Raw genomic sequence first — 26,850 nt, forward strand, 5'->3', positions numbered from 1 at the left:
TTCTTAAATTTTAATACAAAATCTGATTTTAGGAGTTCCAGAAAAAAATCCAAAACACTTTCCCAGCCATGATTAGCTTTACAGCGTCCTGTCCCTGCTCACGCCGACTGCTCCCGTCACGGGTAAGGCACGCCCAGCGTGTCCATCACCAGCTGAACAGCTTGCAGGGGCGTCGTGATTTCCTGCACGTTCTCCCTCCTCAAGACCCACTCCGGCTGGAGTCTGCGGAAGAACCGAGGCCTCGCGTTAACCACGTCCTTCTCCTGAAACAGCGCCTCCTGCTTCTGTCAACTCGCTGCTCCTGGCCACGGACTTCCCGGCCCGGTCTCACATCACTGCTCCCCATGCTCCCTCCCGCCACGCCCAGCGGCACCCCCTCTCCATCTGACCACCTCGCGGCAGCACCTGCTCCACCGGCGGGGATGCCACTGCCCTTGGGGGGTCCTCCTGTCCGGTTAGCAAGTCCCCGGCACCTCAGCTGGCCCCCCTCTACCTGACTTCTGGAGGAACGGGGCGGCCCTGAGGTTCATGTGGGGCCTCCCTGTCTGTGTTCTCTGCCCCCCAAGGTGACCACACCCCTCTCCTGGCTTAAAGGCTATGGAATGGGTCCTGGACCTCATGACCCTCACGTGACCTCTGCACTGCTCCTCCTCCCAGAACCACAGGCCCGACTCCCCGGCCGCAGCATCGGACGGCACTGCTTCCTGGGACGGCTGCCTCCGTCCAGGCTCTCCTCTCGGTCAGGGCTGCTCCTCATCGTCAGACACAGCACGCTGAGCGAGTCACGCACTCAGGATGCGTGTGCACCGGACACCACGCCGCAGAGCGCACCCTGCTTACCGTGCCACCATCCGGGCCCTGGCGGGACTTTCTGGGAGACGGGGAAGGCTCACGGAGGAGTTGTGACTTGGCCTGTGAAGTGTTCGCTCAGAGTCCGCTCTGTGCTTATGAGCTGTAAGCCTGTAGATGCTACACACACAGTCGGCAACCTTGGCCCTGTTCTGAGCATCCTGGAGAGGAAAGCGCGCACTGAATAGGACTGAGCAGTCAACTCTGCACTCCTTCCACCCGACCAATCAATCACAGCAAACAGCCATGACAGGCCAGCTAGCTCTCGGCTCTGAGGTCAGACTGGGGTCAATCGTAACCTGATTTATCAGGTGATGACAAAGAGGGCAAATATTCCACCCACCCTGACCCTTAAGTCTACACCGAGCAAAAGGGCAAGTACTCGTCAATGCCCGCTGTGTCCCGCTACCACGTCCTGTGACTTGACCTCCTCGCAGTCCCCCAGTCACACAGCCCCGCCGAGTCCGACCTCCTGCCCGACCACCACACCCCACACTGGCCCCTTCCCTCCCCCCCCCCACAGCCGACAGGCTCCCCGGTGCGTGCTTCCTGCGGCCCCAGACTGAGGGGGAAGGGGCCAGCTGTCAACTCACCGAGGCTCGGCCTGTCGCCTTCAGCAGAACGGCCAGCAAGCAGCAGGTCCTGGTGAAAATGCTCCCGCTCTTGTCTGCGACCCTGTCGCCCGGCTTCTCCCGGTACATCCGCAGGAGGCCCAGCAGCGTGTCCACGCAGCTGTCCACGGCGCACACCGCGGCCGCCGTCCTCTCGTACTTGAGGAGACAGGGGCGGGAGGGGACAGTGAGCGCGGCGTTGGCGGGACCAAGAGGAAGCCGAGCCACGCTCCTGCCCGCCGTCCCGAGTCCCTCTCCCAGGCACCCTGCTCCCCCTGCCGGACTCCCTGCAGGTCCCACAGGAAGGGGTCCGACCTCAGCTCTCTGCAGTGAACGCCCCGAACCCACGCAGACAAGGTGATGACAGGCCACCTCCGGGGATGTGCCCACAGCTGTGGCTGGGGTCGGGTGGGGGAGAGCCGTCCTCTCCCGCTCCACTGCCTGCATCGTGCCAGCACAGACCTGCGCCCCCACCGGAGGTCTAACGCCACGGAGCGAGCCGTGCCAGTGGCGGGCTGCAGCGCTCCTGGTCACCTGCCGCCAGGGGGCTCCTGTCCTGAGACGGCGCGGGCGGCCAGCACCGCTGGGGCGGACAGGACGGTCCAGCTCAGCCCACCTCACACGCGTCCTCAGGTGAGGACTGAAGCGCTGCCCTGCTCTCCACACGGGAGTAACAGCACCGACCAGCTCAGAGCCGGGCCCCCGAAGCGAGTGTCAGGAAGTGCCCGCTCCCGAACGCCCCGTCCAGACGAACACTGTCCCCCTAAGACGCCTGCAGACGCACGGACGGGACTGGGCATCGACATGCGGGGACGAGCGCACGGGCACCTCATTGCAGAGCGGACCTGCGTGAGGACCTGCTCAGCGAACTGGAGAGCTACCTTGGCGACGTGCAGCAGCACCTGCACGGCGTAGCTGACGACCTCCATACAAGGGACGCTGCGGTTACAGCTCCGGATCAGGAGGAACAGCTGCCCAATCGCTCCGCTCTGGGCCATGTCCTCGCAGCACCGTGGGGACAGCCTCGTGACCACCTCTGGGAGGGAGAGAGAGACTCAGCCGCACGAGGCCCCAGCCCAGCGGGGCCACGGGGCGCCCTGGGCCGGAGGCCGGCGTGGAGTCTGACCTCAGCCCAGACCGGCTGGCACAGGGACACTCGCTCACCCAGGTGCTTCAGGGCCTCAAGGACAGCCGACAGGTGCTTGTATGTCAACAGGTGGTAAAGGGCCAGCGCGGTTCGCTTGTACAGCTTGTCTTCTTCTCGAACCTCCCCACTCAGAGCTTGAAGGCTTGTGCGAATGGCTTTGATTTTTGTACAATTATTCTTCTTCCTCAGGGCGTAGCCTCTCCACAGTGCCTGGGAGACGAGCGTTGTTGGTTAAAGACCACACGCAGCACGCTTCGAGCTGGCACCTGCATTTATCTCCACCAAGTAAACATCCCCAGGGAGTTTACACGATGGACCAGACAGCTGGCAACGAAAGCCCCATTGCGGTTCCAAGAAACAGCTAACTGGTCTTTCTAAGAAGAAATGCACGAACATTCCTGTCCACAGTGCAAGTTCCCTCCCGACCTCAGACAGCTGGCTCTACTAAAATGCCAATGTCCTTTCATCAGTCTCACACACTCCCCCAGGGAACCTGGACAGGAAATTCTGGCAGCTCAGCGTTGATGACTTAGTCTAGGGCAGTGGTCGGCAAACTCATTAGTCAACAGAGCCAAATATCAACAGTACAACGATTGGAATTTCTTTGGAGTCAAATTTTTTAAACGTAAACTTCTTCTAACGCCACTTCTTCAAAACAGACTCGCCCAGGCCGTGGTATTTTGTGGAAGAGCCACACTCAAGGGGCCAAAGAGCCGCATGTGGCTCGCGAGCCGCAGTTTGCCGACCACGGGGTTAGGGCTAACAGCAGCTGTTTAAAGGGTGTGCGACTGTTTTCAAAACGTTAGGTTTCCCACCAACGAACTGCGAGCCGAAGCCTTGGCCTACCCCGCGGCGCTGCAGTCCCTCGCTCACCTGGATCCTCACGATCCCGGCACGGAGCTGCTCCTGCTTCTTGCGGAGGAGGAAGCGGCGCGCGGCGGCCTGTATCACCGAGGCCGCCCTGTCCTGCTGCCCCCGGCGAGCGTGAACTTGGCGCTGGATGGCGACGACGCTGTGACAGATCTGCATGAGCCTCTTCAGCCGCAGCCTCGCCCGGAACCATCTCTGTGGAGAGCATGCGAGGGTTTTACTTCGGGTGTGTGTGTGTGTGTGTGTATGTATGTGAGTGTGTGTGTGTATGTGTGTGTATGTATGAGAGTGTGTGTGCGTGTGTATGTGTGTGTGTCAGTGTGTGTGTGTGTGTGTGTATGTATCAGTGTGTGTGTGTGTGTTTAATTGATTGCAGAGAAGAAGGGAGAGGGACAGAGGGAGATAGAAACATCAGTGATAAGAATCATCGATTGCTGCCTCTTGCACACCCCACACTGGGGATGGAGCCCGCAACCCGGGCATGTGCCCTGACTGGGAATTGAACCCTGACCTCCTGGTTCATAGGTCGACGCTCAACCACGGAGCCACGCTGGCCGGGCTACTTTTGTTTGTAACGTAAACAGATGTACATGCACATGCACATTACTAATGACACCGACGTTTCAGCTGTAACAGGGCGCTGGAAACCACCCGTCAGCCTCCTCCGTGGCATCGCTTCCCACCCCTGCAGGCCACGCTGGTGTGCGTGAGCGTCTACGTCTAACCCTGGACACGTGGCGTCGCTTTCTGGTTTCTGTAAATCCCATCGAGTGCAGGGCCACTCTGCAATGCCTTTCTTCACGCGCTATGTTACATGTCAGTCTATGTTAAGTGTATCGTATGTACATACGATCGGGGTTCATAACCAGAACACATATAGAACTCCGATAAAGCATAAAAAAAAAATGCCCAACAGAAAAATGGGCAAAGTACATATTAGAAAAACCACGTTAAAAAAAATTTAAAAAGCCCAACACACAGAAGAATGTTAATCCAAAAGGAAAACGAGAGAGGATTTGCCACTCACTAAAATGGCAAAAGTCAGAAAGCCCGCTATAGGCACGTGTCGGTGAGAGTGTAGAGAAACGGGCCCCAGACTTCGCTGGGAGGAGCGTCAATGACATCAGAGCTGAGACGTAGCTGTGTCCCTGCGTCACACAACATCCACCTCTTCCTAAGCCGCCGAGTCATCCTCTCGGCTATTCAGCTAAGGGCTCAGTACGATGTGACCTAGCATAACGCACTTGGACATTACTTATTAAATATCCAAGGAGTATAACACACACGTCCCAGACGCCACTGCGAGAGGCTCACCTGGATACAGATGGCGGCACGCAGGCGCCTTTCCGCGCTCCGCACGGCCGCGTGGCGCCGATACGCTCTCTGGACCCGGACGGCAGCCAGGTGGTAGCGGGCGGCGGCTGCGAAGCGGAGGAGTCTGACTCGGGCTCTGCGTTCCGACGTCTAAAGGAGAGGAACACATTGGTAACCAGACACTCGACTCGTAAGACATCAATCAATGTCTCCTCCTGTACATCCCGCTATCAACCTGTGTAAGTCAGCGAGTTAACTTAAATGCTAACATTCTTTACACGGTAGCTAAGAAGTGCTGATCATCTTTCAAATATGCCCACGTGTGTAATCCATCCCTCAGGACATGGGGAGTGAAGTTACACTTCGTGCATTTTACTGAGTCACAGCACTTAGTTTAACTAGCGTTCCCGATAACAGCTAGTTAAGGCTTTGAAAGTGCTAATAATGATCACGAGGGGAGTGTGTGAATACTAAACTCAAAGGTTCCAGTGTCCCAGGCACAACTGCTGGAGATGGAGGCGTTCAGTCAGACAATGTGGGAGTTGGTGTCTCCAGGGTCTACAGAGGCCCAGCCCCACGGGCCTCTGGGGAAGCTTCCTGCCTGCAGGGGCCTGGCCGGCCTTGAACTTCTCAATGCAAAGTGTATGGGACCTAGGTTTGTCTTACAACATAGATTAACACAGTTCCCCCACCCCCCGCCACTAGCAGAATGACCTTGGGCAAGTCACCCTGCCTCCCTGGACCTCACTTTCCTCATCTGTAAAATGGGTATGCTAATGAGCACCACCTCACAGGGTTACTATGAGGATCAAATAAGTCAATATACAGCAGTATGTGTAATAATAAGTGGCTATAATCATAGTGATATTACATGAACATCAAAATGTCCAAGTAAAATTTTTATTTCTTTAATAAAAGGCCATAGGTACTACAACTATTCTAAAGATTTAATGTTACATATTTTAAGCAATTCACCAATTGTGGTTTACAGTATGTTTTTAAAGTGTGTGATTTTTATTAGACAAAATGCTACACCGATTATCACTTTATCCAAGTAAATGACTAATTCTGAAAGCCACTTTGAAGTTGGGTTTGAGGATCTCTTATAATTGCACGTGAATATATAAACAAAAATACTCACAAGTAGCACTTTGTGACAAGTTTCCACTGAGGACGGCGACGTGTCTGAAATAACGCCCTGGTGGGGAAGCACAGTCTTGTCTCTTCCGTCTCCCGAGGCGGCTCTTTGCAGACGAGCTGTGGGCCTGCTCAGACCCACCTGCACCGTCAGGACGTGCTCGCGAGCCCTCCTTCCGGAAAGTGTGGCCCTCCATCTCCTCTGGATGGTGACTGCTGACGCTCTCACGCTCAGGAACCTGAGGAGCAGTCATTGGGAAGCAAGTTCAGACCAATCCAATCAGTAAGTATTTATCGACCGCATTTACATAGATACTGGAGGAGGAAGAAAATACATGGAAGGCAATAACTAAAGAACATAACAAAGAAAAGTATAATTTATGCTTAGCTTACGTTCTAGCAACCATCATTGCGGACATGCACATGCACACATGCACACACGCATACACATGCACACACATGCACGCACACACATGCACACACGCATACACATGCACACACACGCCCGCCCGCCCCGGCGCCCAGCAGGGCTGCATTACCGTGCCCGCGCCCGCCCGCCCCGGCGCCCAGCAGGGCTGCATTACCGTGCCCGCGCCCGCCTGGCCCGGAAGCGGCCTTGCACGGCTCGCACAGCCTTCAGCACGGCCAGGTACCCCTTGCGCGCCTTCCAGCCCCGGAACCAGGCCTGGATCCTGCAGGCCGCCTTCACGGCACGTGCACGCCGCCTGGCTCTGTAGCTCCTCCACGCAGCCTACTCAACACAGAAACAGAGGCATGCCAGGAGGTGCTTCTTTACTTACTTACTCTGTGTAAATTCGGAGAACTGAAATCTTCGCTCAGAAAGAACGTCACTCAATAGAGAAGCCCCACTATCGCCCCCCGTTCCCCGGGAGAGCTGCGATCACACCTACGGAAACGCATCGGGAAGGCGGGGCCGCTGCCCAGCAACCCCGTCTGCGCTGTCTCGGCTCAGTCCCTCCCGGCGCCCTGGGCTCCCTCTCAAACACGCGCCATTTGGGGAGATCAGGAACACGGCCCTAACCCAGTACCCCTGTGCCCCGCGGGCGCTCGTCCCCTAGCCTCAGACACGGCGAGAATGGGAGCTTCACGGGGAAGGAAGTCCCAATACCTGGATCGTTACGGTGCTGGCCTTCATCTTCTGGAACCTCCGCCTCTGTAGAAAGCCCCGCGTCCACGCCTGAATGATGACGACACTGCTCCTGATGTGTAAGTGCCCTCGCCTCGGGAGCCTCGCGGACGCACAGGCGCGGTGGCGATGCTGCGTGGCCACGGTCGCTTCCCTCCGCAGCAGGAACCGCCTCCGGGCCCGCCGAGCCCGGAAGGACAGCGCCAGAGGAACCGCAGCCCGCCGCCGCCGCCGGACGGACCTGCTCCGACACCCGGCCGTGCGGAGGGAGCCCCGGGCCCGGGCACGCTCCCGTGCGCCCAGCGTCCCTGGGGCCGGTTCCCGGAGAGCTGGCGGGCTGGTGACCGCGGCCTCCCCCTGAGAATGAGCAGCCGGAGAAGCTTCGGCCCCCGAGGGCGGCCTGGCCGCGGGGCTCCGGGCGGCGTCCTGCTGAGCTCCAGCCCCGTCACGGCAAGATGCAGGGGGCCCAGCGCTGGCGGCCACCGCGCCCTCGGAGGCCTCTCCCGGCGCCCGTCTCCCTCTCGGGCCTCGACAGGCAGCCTCAACAGCTGGTGCGGGGCTGCGGGCTGCTGGGCACTGCCTTCCCCGCGCTGTCCCTCTGACGTACGCCCGGCAGTGACTCTGTAGAACAGCGGCTGCCCTTCTCCTGGCTCCGAAGGCGGCGCGGGCCCTGCGTCTCCGGTGCGAGGTCTGAATGAGGGTGGCGGCCCGGTGCCTGCGGTCGAGGTCCCTGTGTCCCCGCAAACCTCTGCAGGAAGGCTGCGGACCCGGGGCCGCTGGGGTTCGCGCTGCGGTGGCCGCTCTGCATCTTCTCTGAGCCACCACCACGGCTGCTCTCAAGTGGAGGGAACGCTTCCTCCTTCTGACGCCTCTGAAACGCGGCGGAACAGTGACGGCCGCCTGACGCTGCTCCTGACTCCGCTCCCCCACCGCGGGGTCCGGAGAACCCGCCTGCGTACAGGCCGCTGCCTTCGCGAGCGCACGGTGCTCGAGCACCCCGTTCTCATTTGCTCTGTCTCTTTCCTGTGTCACCGAGGGGGCCCCCCGCAGCTGCTGGTGGGAGAGACGCTGCCGGTGCCTCCTGTATGCGCTCTGAATGAGCGCAGCGGCTCTGTGCTGCTCCTGCAAGCGCCGTCCCGTCTTTGCTGCCTCCTGTGCGGCCGGCAGGGCCTCGGCTGCACCCCGCTGTCCGACACACTCTTCTCTCCGCAGCCTCGCCGCTCGGCAGGCTCGGTACCGCCGCTGGATCAGGACCGAGGCCCGTTTCAGGGCCTGGTACCCCGCCTGCGCTCGGTGCGTCCTGAAGGCGGCCTGGACCACGCTGGCAGCCCTGTGCATCTCGCACAGCCTTTTCCGCACCAGCCAACCTCGGGCCCAGGCCTGGATGGTGACAACGGCCTCTCGTAAGTGCAGGAACTGCAGGCGACGCTTGGCGCGAACGTTGGCACGATGCTTTCTCTGGACCCAGACGGCAGCGCTCCGGAGGGACAGGAACCTCCTCCTCAGCAGCCGGGTCCTGAACCGCCTCTGGATGACCGCTGCGGCCAGATGCATGGCCTGCACCCGTCTCCTGGCCCTCCTGCCCCGGAACGCAGCCTGCACGCGGACCGCGCTGCGCCGCAGGCTGGCGTAGCTCTGGAGCTGCACGCGTCCCGCCCTGGCCGCGCGGTACCTGCGCTGCACGGTCTCTGCGGCCCGCTTTAGCTGGAGGAAGGACGTGCGCGCGCGGTACCTGCGGTAGCAGCACTGGATCAGCACGGCTGCCCTCTGCATCTGCCGCAGGGTCCGCCGCACTCGCGCTCCTCGCCAACTCGCCTGGAGAACACGAACGGCCCGCAGGACGGCCACGTACTGCGCACGCTGCGTCCTGCCCTGGCGACAGGCCCTGTACCTCACCTGGATGACGATGGCGGCCGCTCGCACCTGGCGGAACCTCCCTTGTGCCTGGTGCATCCTGAACGCAGCCTGGATGGCCACGGCGGCCCTGTGCATGCGCTGCAGCTGCCTCCTGGCTCTCCGGCCCCGGCACGCAGCCTGGACGCGGGTCGCTGCCTCCTTCAGGTGGAGATACTCTCTGCGCTGCTGGCGGGCGGCTCTCACGTGCCGGTACCACCTCTGAATGGCGATGGCGGCGGCCCTGCAGGCCACGTACCTCCTCCTGGCCCTGAGCGCCCTGTACCGGGCCTGGATGACGGCCGCCGCCCTGCCGCGCGCTCTCCTCGCCCTCGCCCTCCGGAAGGCGGCCTGCAGAGTCACCACGGCCGCCTTGGTCTCCAGGTACAAGAGCCGCTGCTTCCTCCCGAGGCTGTGAGCCCGATAGCGCGCCTGGATGACGGCGGCGCACGCGTGTCGCTTCTGGACCTGCCTTCTCGCTGTCCTCCCCCGCCACGCGGCCTGCAGCGTCAGCGCCGCCTGCCGAAGCCCCGCGTACGCCACGCGCTGCCTCCTCCCCGCAGCCCTCGCTCTCCAGCGTCGCTGCAGGACCAGCGCTGCTGCTCTCAGCCGTCGAAACTGCCCCTGGGCCTGGGCCGTTCGGAACGCGGCCTGAATCTTCAGCGCCGCCTGCCGCTCCCTGCGAATCTGCGCCCGCACTTTCCAGCCACGATAGGCCGCCTGCAGGGCGAGCGCAGCCATCCTTGCCTCTGAAGACCGAGCTCTCAGGTCCCGAGCTGCCTTGCGGGCCCTGTACCACCTCTGGATCGTGACGGCGGACCGGAGCACAGCATGGAACCGCACCCTCTCCCTGTGGCCTCGGAACGCGGCCTGGATTGCACGCGCGGCCGCGGACTGTCGCCGGAGGAGCTGGCGTGCTCGGTGGCCTCTGTAGGCGGCCTGGATGACCAGAGCCGCGCTGCGCATTCGCAGGAAGCGCCGCCGCGCCGCTCCCATGCGGACGTAGGACTGCAGCGTGACTGCGGCTGACCTCTGCTGCCTCAGCTGCCTGCGGACCAGGTGGCCCCTGGCGCAGGCCTGTAGCCGGATGCAGGCTGCCCGCACCCGCCTGTACTCTTCCCTCGTCCGCGCGGCCGTTCTCAGGGCATGGAACCTCTGCTGGGTGAACAGGGCGGCCGCTCTCACACGTAAGAACTGTGCCCGGGCCTGTCTCATCCTCACAACCGCCTGCAGCTGGACGGCAGCGTGTTTCAGGCTCAGGAACCTCCTTCTGGCGACGTAAGTGCGGTAGTGAGACTGAATGGTCACGGCCGACGTGAGGGCGCGATGGAACGTCCTCCGGGCCCGCACCCCTCGGTACGCCGACTGCAGCACCAGCACAGCCGCGCGCGTCTCCCGGTAAGCCGCCAGAGCGCTCCGGGCTGCAACGTGAGCTCGAAAACGCGCCTGAATTACGAGGGCGGCGTTCTTCATCTTCCTGTATTTCTGCAGCTGCTGCTGTTTTCTGACGAGCGCCTGCAATCTGATGACCACTTTCCTAAGGCTCAGAAACCGCACTCTCTCTCGTCTCATCCGCCAATACGCCTGCAGCACGCAGGCCGCCCGAGTCTGTCTGCGCAGCCCCCGGGCTCTCGCGGCCCTGAAGGCGGCCTGCAGCCGGAGGGCCGCGGCCCGAGCCTGCAGGTAGCGGGCGCGCTCCGCCTTGCCCTGCAGGTGCGCGCGCCAGTGCCGCTGGAGCGTCAGGACCGACGCCTTCCTCCTCTGATACAGCTTTCGGGCTCGAAGGCCCCGGAATCGCGCCTGAATGACGACAACGCAGGCCCTGATGTGGCCGTATCGCCGCGCTTCCCGGTGCGCCCGGTACCACGCCTGGATGGCGGCGGCGGCCTTTTCCTCCCGGGCCCGCTTCCTGGCCCGCCACTGGCGGAAGGCCCTCTGCAGCGTGGCCGCGGCTCTCGTCTGGCACCGCAGCTCCCGGCGTTTCCACCTCCGGAACGCGGCCTGGATGACCAGGCACGAGGCTCGGAGAGCCCGGTAGCTCTGCTGGTCCCGCCGTCTCCTCACGCACACGCGCCAGTGCCTCTGGATGGTGACCGCGGCCCGCAGGCGGCGTCGGTAAGCAGCGACAGCAGCGACCATTCTTCTCCGAGACTGCAGGACGACGGAACAGTGTCTCAGCCGCAGGAACCGGTTCCTGGCGGAATGCCGTCTCCAGTTTCTCTGCAGGAGGCAAGGACGGACAGAGTAAGGGCATACCTCTGTACTCCGCACGTTCGAATGCGTTAACTTTTCAAACATATTGCTTAAGGAGCACGTTACATTAAAACAATGTCCTTTGAAAAAGATACCTGTCTCTTTTGTGTGTGTTTTCGTTTCTACATTGCTGCAGCTAGAGCCAACTCACAAATCTTTGTCTCAACCCTAATGAGATTACCTAAAACTGGGCACAATGCAAATATTCTTCAACAGATTACTACAGAATCAAAATGTGGACACGCATGCAGCGGACGTAGAGTGGAATGACGGGCACACAGGCCAGCACGGCCGCGGGGAGGCCTAAACCTCCAGGAAGAAGACACAGCAGAGGCGACAGGCAGCCTGGGGGCCCCCTCCGAGGAGAGCGGGCATCGCCCGTCTGCGCCTGCGGCTGCACACAGCGTTTACACGTGGCGGGGGGGGGGGGGGGGGGGGGGCACTCAACAAGTGCATCTGGCTTTTTAATTTTTCTAAGAGTTTCAGGCACACTGATGACATACACCAGGAAGCAACATCTCAAATGCTATTGAGATATTTGCTGACGTCGAGTCCCAGATAAAACGCAGAAGTCTAAACTACAATAATTTAAAAGTTGATCGTATTTCACTTTCTTCCTTTAAAAGTTATTAAAACTTCCTGAATTCCAAAGTGCCAGGACGCTCCACCTGAATCACCGATGCCGCCTGGTTCCATGCTCTCTCCAGGTGCTCCCGTTCTGCCCTCAGGACTTCCCGCCGCCGGCAGAGCCTCCGCCAGCGCTTCTGGATGGCCAGCGCGGCCTGAGCCTCCTTCCGCAGGCGCCGTCTGGTCAGGAACCCCCGCACAGCCGCCTGGATGGTTCTTGCAGCTTGGTCTCTCGCCTCAAAACAAGAAAGTAATTGAACCATCACGTGAGGCCCTAAATTATTACTTGTAAGAAAATCATTTGTTAAATATTAATCGAATTCGTCCTGGAAATAAAACACCCCACCCTCGTTGTGGGACACGCTCGTAGTTGGAGCTGGAGGACGGGCACCCTGGCGTGGTGAAGGGGCTGAGAGGTGGCCGTGCAGATACAGTTACGTGATGAAGCTAAGACTCCCAGGGAATATCGTAAGAGAAAGGTCACGGACATGTTTGACACCTCACAGATCGTCAGTAATCAACAGAGGCACTTAAGTGCGGTATGTCTCTCAGATGGTGGTCCAGTAAATTCATGCTTAACTTTCAAAAACGGGATGCAACGTATGAAAAAAAAAAAAAAAAAGAGGAGAAAAGACCCTAAAATAAAGATGCTCTACAGAATAAGGTCGGGTTGCTTGGTTACAATTTGAGCAAAAGAATTCACCAAAAGGAAGAGGAAACTGCCCCCTTAGCACAGAGTCCACGGGCTGCAAGCCCCGCGGTGCAGAGAACAAGCATCAACGAGAGGCGCTGCCAGAGCCACCCCAGCGTCCCTGCCAGGCGGGCAGGACAGGCCCGGTGATGACGGGACACCCAGGCAGAGGCTACACACGGTTCAAACTCAAGAAAATACCATTTTATGTTCCTGCAGCTTTTCGTCCTTTTGGGGCCACAAGGGAAATAGGAACTAACATCCCTGCCCCTGGGTCCTGAACGTTCTGAGAAATAAAACTATGGAAACCAAATGCTCCCTTTAGCAACCAAAGACCAACTGGGAGAGCTTCCCAGACAAAATGGGCAGCTCCCTGAGCCTCAGCTCCAGGCCCTGACTCCCCGCACAGACCTGCCTGCTCCCTGACCCCCAGCACCAGGCCCTGACCCCCACAGCACAGACCCACCTGCTCCCTGACCCCCAGCTCCAGGCCCTGACCCCCAGCACAGACCCGCCTGCTCCCTGACCCCCAGGCACCAGGCCCTGACCCCCACAGCACAGACCCACCTGCTCCCTGACCCCCAGCTCCAGGCCCTGACCCCCACAGCACAGACCCACCTGCTCCCTGACCCCCAGCTCCAGGCCCTGACCCCCACAGCACAGACCCACCTGCTCCCTGACCCCCAGCTCCAGGCCCTGACCCCCCACAGCACAGACCCGCCAGCTCCCGGGAGGTGGGGGAGAGTCCAGAGGAGGGAGGGCAGGGCCAGTCAGGCCTCTGTCTACTTCTCACACATTACGCGGAGGGTAAGTTACTCCACTGATCCTGCAGCTGACAGAGGCCGGGCGGGCAGGCGGGAAGGCACAGTGAACAAAGGAAACCAGGAGTGAAACAGAAGAGCCATCCCCAGCTACTGCACACGACCATCAGCACTCCCGGTGTACCTGATGGCACCGCAGGTCTGCTCTCAGCCTGTACTCTCTCCACGCCGCCTGGATGCGCCGAGCAGCCCGGGTTTCCCGGCGGAGGTCCAGCAGCCTGGCGCAGAGGAACGACAGGTAGGTGATCACCACCTAGGAGGAAGCGCGAGATGGAGCGACAGCGGCAGGCCCCTCCAGCCCGTCTCTGGGACGCTGCCTCCCGGTCCTCAGCGAAGAGGCTCTCCCTTCGCGCACCTTCTCGTCCGGGATCGTGTTTGACATGTCCGCGTGCTGGACCATCGCCGGGATCCCACCGAGGTCCCCGGCCGCAGCGCTCACCAGCTGGAAGTTCCTCCTCTCGTTCTCCAGGAGCTCCCGGTGCAGCTCGGGGCCTCTCCCTGCGAGAGAAGAACGCGATGATGAGCCGGCTCTGCCAACAGGCAGGCCTGGCAGAGTCAGCCGCCACGCCCACGACCCAGCGCGCCACGCCCACGACTGAGCACCACGCCCACAACCCAGCACGCCACGCCCACCACCCAGCGCGTCACGCCCACCGACCCAGCACGCCACGCCCACCACCCAGCGCGCCACGCCCACCACCCAGCGCGCCACGCCCACCGACCCAGCGCGCCACGCCCACCAACCCGCAGGACTGACCGAGCTCCAGGGCTTTCAGAGACAGGTCCAGGCAGCTCTCGTCCGACTCGGAGGAGGAGTTGAGGACCACGGAGCCCGACTGCGCGCACTCCACGGTCTGCGAGGTCCGCTGGCGAACGGCGTCCAGCGGCACGCAGCGGGGGTGGTAGTGGTGGATCAGGTAGCACAGCACGCGGCCGTCGGAGAAGGACACGGTGAAGTTGTCCACCTGGGGGCAAGGGGACGGGTCACCTGCCTCGGAGCAGCAGAGATGCGAACGGCTGTGTCCACCTTCCCTCCTGTTTAGTCCTCACCAGGCTTTCCCGGAAGACGCGGGCACACCGAACGCAGGCACGCACCTGGGTGCCGTAGAAGGCACAGACGGCCCTCGCCCACTCCAGCAGCAGCCTGACGCTCTCGGGACGCTGTTCCGAGGAGCCGCTCGGCCCCGGGTCCGTCTTCTTACCGACAACAGCGTCCGCACGGCGGGAGTGCGCAGGAATGCTTTTCTTCACCCTCCACGTGCGCTTCAAAAAGTCGATTTCTTCTTTTAACTCGTCTAAATTAAGAGAAATATCCACCTGAAACGTAAGAGAAAATGACTGCCTCAGTCCTTCGGATAACAGGCCTTTCGACAGAGTATCACTTTAACCCACAGAAGCTAAAGTCTATTTTTTAGACCAACGTCCGCATGGAGGCGATGGCAGGGCAGGGGTTTCGGGCCACACAAGCTGGGTCCCAAGCTCATGTCCACTTCCCACCCCGGACGCGGCCTTTCCCTTCGGTTTCCTCTCCTGGGGGGAGGTAGAGGGTGGGGTGTGAGGATCAGCCCCGTTCCTGGGACAGCACAGCAGCTAGGAGGTCACCGTTCCCACGGTCGGTCTACGCGCCGAGTTGACGGGAAGAGGACACGCCCCAGACGCGCTACCTGGAAAGCCAGGGCCATTCTCCACAGCAGCGCGAGCGTCTTCTCCCGGTGCCTGTCCACGATGTCCTTGGCCAGGATCGCGCTTCCTGCGGCGAGAGACGCCGTGAGCACCGGGGCGGGGCGGGGGGGGGGGGCAGGGCCCTCGGGGAGCGGCCGCTCGGGCTTACCCTGCTCGTCCTGTAACGGGACCCCTCGGGAGCGCAGGGCCTGCAGAGCAAGGTCAACGTTGTGCATCTTCTGGAGACGACTGATGGCGGGCATCCGGAGCTGCTTCGAGAGGTCCCAGTTCCGTGTGAGCAGCTCCATGGCTCGCCTGACAAACGGAAGGAATTTTCAGGTGAGAGTGTGATATAAAAACTAAGGGGGAAAGCCTCATTAAAATATGGTTACCACCCACATAACACCCCCCCACCCCACCCCACCCCAGTTAAAGAGTTAGGAAGACTCTAGAACATTCTCCTGAAACTCTCGCTCCAGCCAGCACGTGGAAAGCCGCGCCGCCTTCCCACACGGGAGCGGGGTGCTCACGGCTCTCAGCCACAGCCAACGCTGAAGCTGCCAGTTTGATCGGAGGAACGATCGTGCGATCTGACTCCGGACCCCGAGCTGTACCCTAATTCTAGGGTGTAAACCTGTCCCACTTGTGCAACCACTGCAGACAGTTACCCCAACATCTGAGGCTTCCCCCAACCCCTTCTAGGCACCGGTGGTTCCGACTCACACCCGTCACGCGCCACAGGGGAACCACTGTGGATAGGAGGTGGTGTCTGGGCCTAAAACTGACCCCATTTTCCCGAAAGTATTGCAGATACTTATTCCCGTTTTTTAACCCTAAATTCATTTCCAAACATGAAAAAGCAATGCAGACTGTGCAAATACAGAAAAAAAAGGTGCTTTTCAGAACATTCCAGTGAATCCCGAAGGAGACCAATTCTACGTCTCGTACTCACACAAGGCGCACCCCGCACTGCAGGTCCACGGCGAGGTTCGTGACGGCAAAGTCAAACTCGTCCAGGGGCGTCTGGACGTGGCTGACGGGCAGCCCCAGCCAGCTCAGGTGGCGGGACAGGTCGCCTTCCCCGCTGAGGAAGCTTCGCGAGAAGGCCAGCAGGATGTCTCTGCTCGCCTGTGGGGGCCCAGCGCAGGCATCAGACTCGGCCCTCCCTGCACCACCCCGGACAGTAACCTTTCAGAAACTGGCTCAAATGAACGCTCTCTAAGAACGAGCAGTGCTTGGCTAATGCGCCCGTTAGGAAAGACCTTCCCTCAAGCAGAAGCCCGGGAAGCCCCGTCTGCTCATCTCCAGGTTCAGAGCCGGCTGGCGAGCCTCAGGCCAACCCACAGACGGACACGCCTCTGCCCCGCCCCAGCCCCGCTCCTGAGCAGCTCCCTTTCTACAGAGAAAACGTGCGACAAGGCGAGCCCAGCCTTAGGCGTGGACCGGGCGCACCACAGACCAGGCGGGAACCGCACCTTGAACTCGGCGTCTTTGCAGAAGAGGCAGGGGTCGTGGTCGAGGAGCCGGGAGAGCTTCGCGCGGTCCAGGAAGCAAACCAGCAGCAGGAACTTCTTCAGCGTGAAGGCAGACAGGGCTTCCTCGTGGCCTGGAGGGCAGCACAGGAAGCGCGGCCGTCAGCCTGGCAGAGCAGTGTCCCCGTCGACGTGCGAGTGACAGGAAGCACACGTCGAACACCACGGGCCTCTCAGGCTCTGCCTGACCGGATGCACCGACTACCACGGTGGGCGGCACAGGTAGTATTTCCAAGGCAGGCACGCGGGAGAGGCGCGACGGCACCAAGGACTTCAGCTCCCCTCCCTCCCCGAATCCTGTTGGACACCTGAGCTACCCAGCACCAGCCCAGGGGCCACGTGCACAACAGAAACTCAAGCAGATCCCACCGCCACAGGCCACAGCCCACGTAGGGGAAGGGGGAGAGGGAGGGGAGGGGGAGGGGAGGGGGAGGGGAGGGGAAGGGGAGTGGGGGAGAGAGCGCAGAGAGGCAGGAGGAACTACAGGCGGAGGACATGCGGGGAATGGGGGGGGGGAGGACCCCGCTGGTGCTGTTTCCCCAGCAGGTGGTTTCAGAGGCAGAAACAACGAGCAGCCGCCATCTCTACGCGGCTGGACGGAGAAGGCGGCGGCGGCAGCACTGCTCACCGTCTCTGTACAGATGGGGGACAGAGGGGTGTCTGTACTCGGCGGCGATATCAGGGTTCCACAGGAGGCGGTTCAGAATAAACACAGCCAACCCCGTGACGTCGCTGTTGTCTTCCAAAGCGATGAGCTCCCCAAACACCGTCTGGAAGGGAACGAGAGCCGAAGTCAGGACCAGCACCTCTGAGCGGCCCCGGGGCTGGATGGGAAGGCGGACGACCCTCTTCGATCGAAGGGCCGGCCACGCTCTCCGTCCTAAGGAGCAGGGAAGGGACCGTAGCTGCCAAGCCACCTCTGCACACAGTGCGACATGTCTCTAACTCGGTCGGTTTTCACATTCTCAACACGACTGAGCCTTGGACGACGGGAAAACCTAAGTTCTGATGCCACCTTTATGCAGGGGTGCAGATGGCTGCCCTGCATCAGACCAGGGCAGGGTCACAGCCCGGCCAGGTGCTGGCCCTCAGGTCACTTCACATCACGCTGTGTCATCGGAGAAGAGGACACAGCAGCACAGCCCTCAGTGGTGTTATCAGGTTTCAATTCAAAATGGACTTAAAACAGCCTAGTTTTGTCAAAAAGGAGCTTACGCTACTTGTTATTCTGACTAGTACCACGTTATAGACATGTTTCAGAAACTAACGAAAAGGTGACTATAAAACTAAGAGGCGATGATCTACAGTGGCCTGGTCCCCTCACCTCATGAGCACTGTGATTTTAAACGGGAAGAACAGCTAACGAAATGCTCTCATCAGGGAAACCGTGTTTTACTTAAACGTCTCCTACAAGCAGGTTTCTCAAGCGTGGCCGCAGGGAGGGGGTCCTCACCTCCAGACCGATGCGCAGCCACAGCGGGTTGTAGGACAGCAGCCAGTCGAGGACCTTCTGCCGCTCTCCTGCAACGCAAGCACAGCGCAGCTCAGACCAGGCCCAGCCTCCACGGAGGACGGGGGCGGGCGGGGCCGTCACGCATAGGAAGTGACTCTAAATAAACGAACTGCCGCTCAAATACACGTGACGGCACCTACACACGCGAGACTGCAGGCACAAAGCCAGGCACGTACGCCGTGAACTCTGAAACTACAAGTCTCCGTGTTTAAAGAAAGAGCCGTAGGCTGCGGTCACGCGTACCCACATCCTTCCAGAGGTGTCTGTCCCTCCGGACCGCCAGCCGCCGCGCTGTGATCTCCACCTCGAGCTTTTTAATGGCCTTCACCATGTTCTCAGACGTGAACAAGCGGCAGGCTGCGTGACGCAGGTGATTGAGCCGGCGCCGGGCCGTGTACGCCCGCAGCGACACTTCCTCCTTGGTGGGAGCTCGGGGCACACTCAGCTTATGGTGGCTCTCGGCGCCCAGGAGCAGAGTGGCCGCGTTCACTGGGAGGAAGCGAGAGAGAGAGGGCTGGTAAGTGCGATGCTCACGTACCCTCGCACCCAGCAAGGAACGCGGTGGTCACCGCGCCCTCCCACGCGCTCTCCTCTCTCCCACCTCAAAACCAAGGCCCCGAGGCCCATCTACCACCACAACCTGCTGGTTCCACCGCAAAAGGCATCCCATCCCAAGCCTAGCCACTCCTCCCAACCTCCCCCACCACCCCCACTTCAAACACTATCTGCTCGAACCCAGACCGGGGAAGAGCCTGCTCGCTGGTTTCCTGCCTCCATCCTCTTTCTAAATCACAGATACGCCCCTAAGGAGTGCGGTTTTATAAACCAATTCCATTCTGAAATGCGATTTGCATTTTTATCAAACATGTTTTCTCTCAGGAAGGGAACGAACATCACCGGCTTTGTTTACTTTGGAAGAAAAGAAACGTGACCTTGGAGATCACCCAACCCAAGTCCTTTAACGTCACAATCCTGTACGGGAAGAAGGTGGAGACAAACGCCTCCGTGACGAGGCCACGCAAGCCGCTCGGTGTCTCCTCCGGGATTCATTCCTGGGACGGCTCTGGGTGGCCGTCTGCCTGTACCTGACTGACGGGGCATCAGAATAACCCACCCTCAAATGGCACTGGCTCGCATGTAAGAATGAAAAGTAAGAGGAAAACGTCAAGTTCCGTACGTTCAGCCCAGAATTCCCTAAAAACTCTCCCTGACACAACCTTCAGCGTTTCTGTCAATCAATGACGGAAGCGTGCCGTTACTATGATCAAACATGTGCCGTTAAAAAGGCACACTCCGTGTCGGACCCTCTCCATGGGAACAGGGTGCTGTTTCACTGACGCGAGGGCTGGCGTTTACCTTCCGAGACGTGTGTCTTCACGGCGAAGTCGTCGGGCGTCAGGATGAAGTTCAGCCACCACGTGAGGCCCTGCTGCTGCTTTTCCTTCCAGCGCTCGTCGTAAAACATGTTCTTGGCGGCGAATGGCATCGGGTGTCTAGGGATGTCTGAGGGCACAAGGGATCGGGGCGTGAGACCTTTTCCTTTAAATCGTCACAGGACACACAGCAACAGAGCACCCTGACTAGCAAAGGCGCCGAGCACAGAAAAGGGTTTCTCTCCCTGCTCGCTGGAGACCAAGTACAAAGGGAGAGCGAGGCGGCCCCTGCTGCTTTAACAACCCCGATTCCCAGGAGAGCTGGTTCATGAGAGTCAGAAAGCGCCCCCATTGCTACCGCACACACACCCTTTCCCGGTTCTTCCGGGCTCTCGTTCCACACACACCGCAATCCGACTCCACGGGAACACAATTCCTGCTCCACTCAAGGCCAGTTTCCCAGCCTGTGACGCCCATAGACACTTGCCTGTCTTCAAGCGTTTTATGAAGGTCAAACTAGCCTGGGCCACAGGAACCATGCGTGGTGTCCGTTTGTGTGTTTTAGAGTTAGGAGTTTTGAATGCTAAAGAATCTAAAATAAATTATAAAGCAGAACAAGAGCGTTAAAAGGTGACATGAAATCCCTGCATGAATGTTCCCCAGGTAGACGTGGCTTCTCCACGAGCCTGTCCGTGCAGCAAGCAGGGGGCGGACACGACGCGCCAGGCCGGACTGCGCCCCGGCGGGCCCATCACACCCACAGGACGCGAGCGGCTCTGCCCGTGGAGGAGGCAGAGGAAAGGGGTCAAGACTAGAGACCAAAGCGAACAGGAAGCTGCCGAGTGGCCACGTCAGCCATGATGAGAACCGGTTAATGCAGAAGCATGGAGACAGGTGAGGTGACAGTCCAACCACTGGGTCTTCGTAAAGGGGGCAGGGAGGAGGCGGCAGGGGTCTCAGGAGAGGAGAAGGGAGGTGGTGGCAGCCTGCAGCAAAGGGACAAGGTCACAAACCAGGAAAATGGAGCCGAGCTGAAAAGACTTAAGGGCTTCCCTGAGGTCGGAGGTCATGAATTTATTTACTTACTTATTACTTTAAACCCTCACATGAAGATATGTTTATTGATTTTAAAGAGAAAGGGAAGGAGGGAAGAAGGGAGGGAGGGAAGAGGGAGTGGGGGAGAGAGAGAAACATCGATATGAAAAACACCCATTGGTTGCCTCCCATTTGCGACCCAACCAGAAATCAAACCCACAGCCCGGCTCTGTGCCCTGACTGGACTGGGCATGTGCCCTCCACCTTCTGGTGAATGGTTGATGCTCCCACCAACTGAGCCACCCGGACAGGGCAGAGGTCACGCACTTAAGGACCCCCCAGCAGGGTTCAGGCATCGAGGCGGCAGCGCTGGCCTGGGATGGGGGTTTCTAGACAAGCACAGCAAGGGGAAGACGTGTGTGTGATGAGTGATGGCGTCCAGCTGAGTAAGAAGAACGGGGAGGCAGGCGGAAGTGGGGGCTGGGGGGGTGTGGGGGGATGAAAGGACTGCAGGGGCTGGAGGGCAGGAGGATGCTGGCGCCGGATTTCTAGAAACATGAGGAGTCGGAGAGATGGGACTGGAGAGCGGGATGCTTTGAGGAGGGCAGGGCCCCGTCCTGCACAAGGTCCCACCTCCCGCTGAGCGGATGGGGACTGCAGGTGCGGGTTAACCAAGCTCAGCAGCAGCCAGAGTGTGAAGCCAAAAGCAGCAGAAAGCGAGGCCGTTAGGGGGAAACAAGCTTTTATGGACAACTCACCGGCTTTCTTCTTCGGCTGTGACCTCCTTCTGCTGCCACCACCCTGTGCGGCGGGCGTCAGCGGCATTTTTGTTTTCTTAGCAGTGGAGGTCCTGGGCTCCGCGGGAGAAAAGTGGATTCTTTTGCTTTCTCGTTCCTCTGTGGGTCCCGTACCTGCGATCGCCCCATGTGCGTCCTCCCCGCTGCCTCCGCTCTTTCTCTTCCGCGCCGCGAAGGCAGTCTTGGAGGAAGGGGCTGTTTTGCTCCCGTTGGAGCTGCCTCCCGCTGGCTCTATGACCGGGAGGTGCGAGTGAAAAGCATCTTCCTCCCCTGGGTCGCCTGCTAGGTGTCCACACCCGCCTACTGCGCTGCGGAGGCACCGCCTGGCCTTCGGTCCGCTCGCCTCCGAGCTATGCTCTCTGGGACCCGGGGGCTTCGGTTTGGTAACCGTGGCCGAGAGGATGGGGCGGCGCTGAGGCTGCGCACTGGGGCCCTGTCCAGCGGGATCTCGAGCTGCGGGCAACTTGGGCTGCTTTTGTTTTGTGAAACTGGAACCATCTGGTATCATGTCCAAAGCCGTGGGTTCTTCAAAAACAGCTTCGGGAGAGTTCGAACCCTGGCTTCCAGGAATAAACAGTAAAACTTCCTTTATCCTCTGCCCCGGAGGAGACGGTGGGGCCTGAGCATTTTCTTTTGATAGCGGCGATAATTGACACGTTTGTTGAGATACAGACAAATAGGGCATATTATCTCTGACAAATTGATTTGGGGATACAAACGGATTCACTGACTCTGATTCTAGCTTCTGACTTAGTCCATAATTATCCTTAAGGAAGGAATCGGGACTTAAAATTGTCTGATAAATTTCATGTATAGTGTTTGATTCCAAATGCCTGGGCCTCGAATCACCTTTCAGAAACATGTCTGGTGAAACACAGGTCACTGGTTCTAGTTTATTACCAGCTCTGTGGCTACTCTTCACAAACGAATCAGGACTCAGAAAATCGCCGTGGCTCTGGGTCACGTTCAAAGTTGAAGAACAGTTTGGGGTAAGCACACGCTTACCGTCCTCCTCAATGTGGCCGCTGACACCAGTCGAGGAGTCAAAGGAAGTTTCCGGCATGACTTGCTCACTAAACTCTTGGCGCCTGTGGGCACCTGCTAATGTCCACAGCTGCCTGCTCTCAGGTGAATGGAGAGACGTGTAGGCGGTGGACCGACGGACACAGAGGGGCAAGCACGTGTCCCCGTGGCATTCGTCGAAAGTGGGGCTAATGGGTGAAATGGGTATTTTATTCTCTTGGAGGATCAGAGAATTGTTTTCTGTTGGGGAACAGCCTTCATTCCCACCCAAATTTTCACAAGCCTGTAGGGGGCTCCTCACTCTGTCCGCTTTGGGCGGAACACTAAACGTCTGATTGACATTCTGAATATCTGGAATCCTTTTCCTACGGTTTGAAGCGGCCGAAACTTTCTTCTTTTTAATGGTATCCCAAAGACTCCTCTGCAAAAATAAGCGAAACGTACAAATTAAGTTGATGGCTATTGTACATTACCTTTAATGAGAAAACCTATGTACGTTACTCACCGCAACAAGAGTGTTATCAAAGTAATTGTTACACATTATCATTTTCTTTTCTTTTTTTAAAATATATTTCATTGAATTTTTACAGAGAGGAAGGGAAAGGGATAGGGAGCCAGAAACATCGATGAGAGAGAAACATCAACCAGCTGCCTCCTGCACACCCCCTACTGGGGATGTGCCTGCAACCAAGGTACATGCCCTTGACCGGAATCGAACCCGGGACCCTTCAGTCCGAAGGCCGACGCTCTAGCCACTGAGCCAAACCGGTTAGGGCATTATCATTTTCTTAGAGTAAATCGCAGAATGATTAAAAGTTATTACCTTTTTCTTTCTTATCTCTTCTGCGTTTCCTAGTAATATGACTTCATGTTTCAGAATATCATTTACAAGAAATGTCAGGATCTCTCTTACTCGGCCTTCTTTTACTGGTGTCCAGTTAACAGAAATAACAATTTTTTCTTTCGGCTGTAATCAAAAGAATATTGTTAAATTACTGTAACAGTAGACTATGCATAATAACCAATACATATTATATACGACTCAAACTACAGTGCAAGATTAGTAACCGTTACTCACCAACACTCTACACCACAGTAACATGCAAGTCAAACACACTTTCCTAACCTATCTCATTTTAGTAGAAGGAAAAAAGCTACTAGCAATAACAAGGCTCACAATAAAATGAAATTGTAACAAGATCTTAGTTGTAAATAAAGCAATGGCACAGTCTCCAAATTATGTTTCATTATCGGGTTTTTTTTAATTTAAATCACATATTTCTACTTCTTTGGGACATGCATACTACTTCCAGTTCGAATATAGAAGAAGTTGTATTATTAAGACTTTTGCCCAAAAAATTCTGAAAAGAATCAATGAAACTCCTTTTCCCACGAGCGTCTGTGAGCACAGCCTCGCGACTACTGATAGTTGTTAAACCCCACGTGCCAGGCACAGTCTCAGGCTCTCCCGGACCCCTTCCGTCCTCACAGGGCCGGGAACAAGTACTGCGATCCTCCCCTTTCACAGGCCAGGGGACCAGGGGCCGGGACGCTTTCCGCACTCCGCTTTCTGTATTTCAGTCACACTCTCAGGGACCAGAACCCAGAGTTCAGAGCTGGGCATCTACGCCCCGCACGCAGCCTGAAAACCCGCCAGGACAGAAAAGACTCTGTGCCTGTGGCTGCTCAGGGCAAAAAAAAAAAAAAAAAAAAAAGGCAAGTTGTTTTCAAGCGGAAACTGTCAAACATCAGAAACATCTGGTTAAAAAAAACACACAAAACAATGAACTCGACAAAACAGTACATCAAGCAAAAGCAAAAAAAAAGTTCGTTCCACATGACAAAAAGGATTGTGAATTCTTATGCAGGCAGGAAACGATGGACCTGGGATCCCGAGGGAACTGGAGGGGAGGGCGGGGCCCGGGTGGCTGCCACCCGTTGACACTCAGGTGGGGGACCTCGGCTCACAGCCTGGGGCGGGGCCTCCCCCAGGAGCCCTTGGGACACAGGGGGAGCCTCCCAGCTCTGGGCTCACACACTCCGAGAGGCACTCCTCCCAATGGAAAAGCCGCCGCGGCCAAAAGAACTAAACCGGTGAGCAAACACAGATCCAGAGACAGGGAAGCAGCGATCAGACCGTCAGACCTCAGAGGGAAGGCAGGGGAGGGGGGGGGTGAGGGGGAGAGATCAACCAAAGGACTAGTGTGCATGCATATGGGACTAACCAGTGGACACAGACACCAGGGGGTGAGGGCATTGGGGGGGGGGGGGATAGGAGGGGAATGGGGGGATAAGGACACATATGTAACACCTTAATCAATAAAGAAAATTTTAAAAATAAATAAAATAAAAAAGAACTGACGTTCTGTGGTTCCGGTGACCAACGCCATGCAGAAAAGCCGCCGGGGAGATCACGGGAAACCACGCTGATGAGATGAACCTGAGGCATGCACCCTGAAAACCCCAGGGGGGCCACCCCGCTCCCACACCCCCGCACCTCCCAGAGGACACCACCACCAAACCCCAAAACCGCGCTGCTGTTTCTCTCCCGCAGCCGTTTCCCCCAAAGCTCCCCGTCTCCCTAGAAAAAAGCAGGGACCCGGACTCCACGTGGGGTCGGGGCCCCCCAACACGCACGGCCACTGAGACAGACGCGCACGATGACTGACAGGACGCACCAGGAGGCTCTGGCCGGGCCCGCCCCCGCGCGTCCTTCAAAGCGGGCGGAACGGGGTGCTGGTTAGCAGCGCCCTCTATCGGATGCCTGACGTCAAAACAGCCTCTCTCTCTCGTTGGGCGACTTGTCACGGGGATTGCGCAAGAATTTTTAAAAATGTAAGTCTGAGGCACTGACCTCTCTTGTCTTAAGATTGTCAAATTAAAATAATAAATTTAAAAAAAAAGACAGCAGCCAACACAACAATAGCGGTCCGGGGTGCATGAATCACAATTATACCTAATTTTTATTTTTATTTTTGGTTAGATCAGCAAAAAACATATATATGTGGAGGATCAGATGAGCAAAAGTTATATATATATATATATATATATATATATTTTGGGGGGTGGGGTGGGGGGGGAGGCCGGTGTGCTGCAGAATTCCAGGAGTTAGTTACGTGTGCCAGGAGGCGAACAAGGTTGAAAACCGGAGACAGGGAAGCAGCGATCAGATGCTCAAACCTCAGAGGGAGGGCAGGGGAGGGTGGGGGTGAGGGGGAGAGAGCAACCAAAGGACTCGTGTGCATGCATATGAGCCTAACCAGTGGACACAGACACCAGGAGGGTGAGGGCATGCGTGGGGGGGGGGGGGAGGAGTTTGGGATGGGAATGGGGGGATGAGGACAATTCTGTGATACCATAATCAATAAAGAAAAAAATAATAAAAAAAAGAAGCCGAAACCGGTTTGGCTCAGTGGATAGAGCGTCGGCCTGCGGACTGAAGGGTCCCGGGTTCGATTCCGGTCAAGGGCATGGACCTTGGTTGCGGGCACGTCCCCAGTGGGGGGTGTGCAGGAGGCAGCTGATGGATGTTTCTCTCCCATCGATGTTTCTAACTCTCTCTCCCTCTCTCTTCCTCTCTGTAAAAATCAATAAAATATATTTTTTTAAAAAGTCGCTGCTCTCTGCCAAAAGCTATTGAAAGGCTGCCCGAGGATGCTCCGCGCATGCGCGTTGGGGTGCGGTGCCCCCTCCCCGCCCCTCAGTCCCCCTCCCGAGATGGGGGACCGGGATGTCCCCCTCCTCTGAGGTCCCCCGCGTCTGTATCTGCCTCTCCGGGCCCCCACCCCACCCCCACCCCACCCCCACCCACCCCGGCAGGGCAGCGGGGGGACCGCGGAGGCGGGGGCACGGCCAGCCCGGCCCGCACACCCACCTGCAGCTCGAAGGCGCGCGGCCAGACGTGGAAGCCGCGCTCGGCGGCGGGCCCGCGGGGCAGCGTGACGGCGGCCGCCTCGGCGTTGGGGTTGAGCACGGCCAGCGGCAGCGTCCGCGCGGCGCCGGGGCGCAGGTCCCCGAAGCACACGAAGGGCCGCGGGCAGAAGTGGCTGAGGACCAGCACGGGCGGCGGCCCCCGCTCCCCGGCGCCCGCGCCCCCGCAGCCGCGCCGCGCCGCCATGGCAGCCCCCCGGGGCCGTGTCGCCGCGGGGCGCCCCGCCAAAGAACGCACGCCGCCTTTCCTTCCTCTCCCAGGCGCCGCACCCCGGAAACACCGGGAACGACTCCCCCAAAAACACTCGCCGGCCACACTGGGGCGACACAGGTGTGGCGGCTGCCTCCGCTTAAACTTCCCTCCTCCGCCAATGGGCGCGCGCGGAACCGCCCACGCTCCGCGCAGAGCCAATCAGCGAGCAGCGGCGCCCGTCAAGCCTCCGCAGGGGCCAATCGGGGGGCAGCAGCGCCGGGCCAATGAGACGGCAGCGCTTCATTTAAATGATGGCTCGGTCGCGCCCTGCGCGGAGGGGCCGCAAACCGAGGCGGGGTCTTTGCGACACCCCGGAACCCCGCGGCTTAGACGGGAAACCCGCCTTTTTGGTTTTGCAGAGAGGTTGCATGG

At 58.7% G+C, this 26,850-nt stretch overlaps 1 protein-coding gene across 2 annotated transcripts; it reads right to left on the reverse strand.

The window, feature by feature from the left end:
- ASPM (assembly factor for spindle microtubules) lies at window positions 1-26,540 on the reverse strand. Of its 2 annotated transcripts, XM_079763617.1 has the most exons (27): window positions 26,170-26,540; window positions 23,119-23,262; window positions 21,234-22,716; window positions 19,928-20,032; window positions 19,424-19,570; window positions 18,311-18,556; window positions 18,008-18,075; window positions 17,183-17,324; window positions 16,498-16,628; window positions 15,975-16,150; window positions 15,192-15,337; window positions 15,025-15,110; window positions 14,456-14,677; window positions 14,118-14,325; window positions 13,716-13,858; window positions 13,485-13,613; window positions 11,890-12,084; window positions 7,058-11,188; window positions 6,513-6,679; window positions 5,933-6,167; window positions 4,792-4,941; window positions 3,481-3,672; window positions 2,625-2,817; window positions 2,342-2,496; window positions 1,443-1,619; window positions 841-1,010; window positions 1-222 (listed from the first exon to the last, which is right to left on the reverse strand). In XM_079763617.1, exons 1-27 carry the CDS (start codon window positions 26,410-26,412, stop codon window positions 117-119), a joined length of 9,690 nt encoding a protein of 3,229 aa, XP_079619743.1. In that variant the 5' UTR covers window positions 26,413-26,540; the 3' UTR covers window positions 1-116. The 2 variants fall into 2 exon arrangements, with proteins under 2 accessions (XP_079619743.1, XP_079619744.1); XM_079763618.1 differs by lacking the exon at window positions 19,928-20,032.
- Window positions 26,541-26,850: the final 310 nt, after the last annotated feature.

Source organism: Cnephaeus nilssonii (assembly GCF_951640355.1).
Source record: "Cnephaeus nilssonii genome assembly, chromosome: 23".
Lineage (NCBI taxonomy): Eukaryota > Metazoa > Chordata > Mammalia > Chiroptera > Vespertilionidae > Cnephaeus > Cnephaeus nilssonii.

Bases quoted from the DNA above. Each gene is read 5' to 3' on its own strand.
- ASPM (XM_079763617.1), bottom strand. From the start codon at position 26,412: ATGGCGGCGCGGCGCGGCTGCGGGGGCGCGGGCGCCGGGGAGCGGGGG. The intron at 15,111-15,191 runs GTAAGCCCGAGC...CTCTCGCCGCAG, and splicing joins CCCGTTACAGGACGAGCAGG to GAAGCGCGATCCTGGCCAAG. The intron at 1,011-1,442 runs GTGAGTTGACAG...TTTCCTCTCCAG, and splicing joins AGGCGACAGGCCGAGCCTCG to GATGCTCAGAACAGGGCCAA.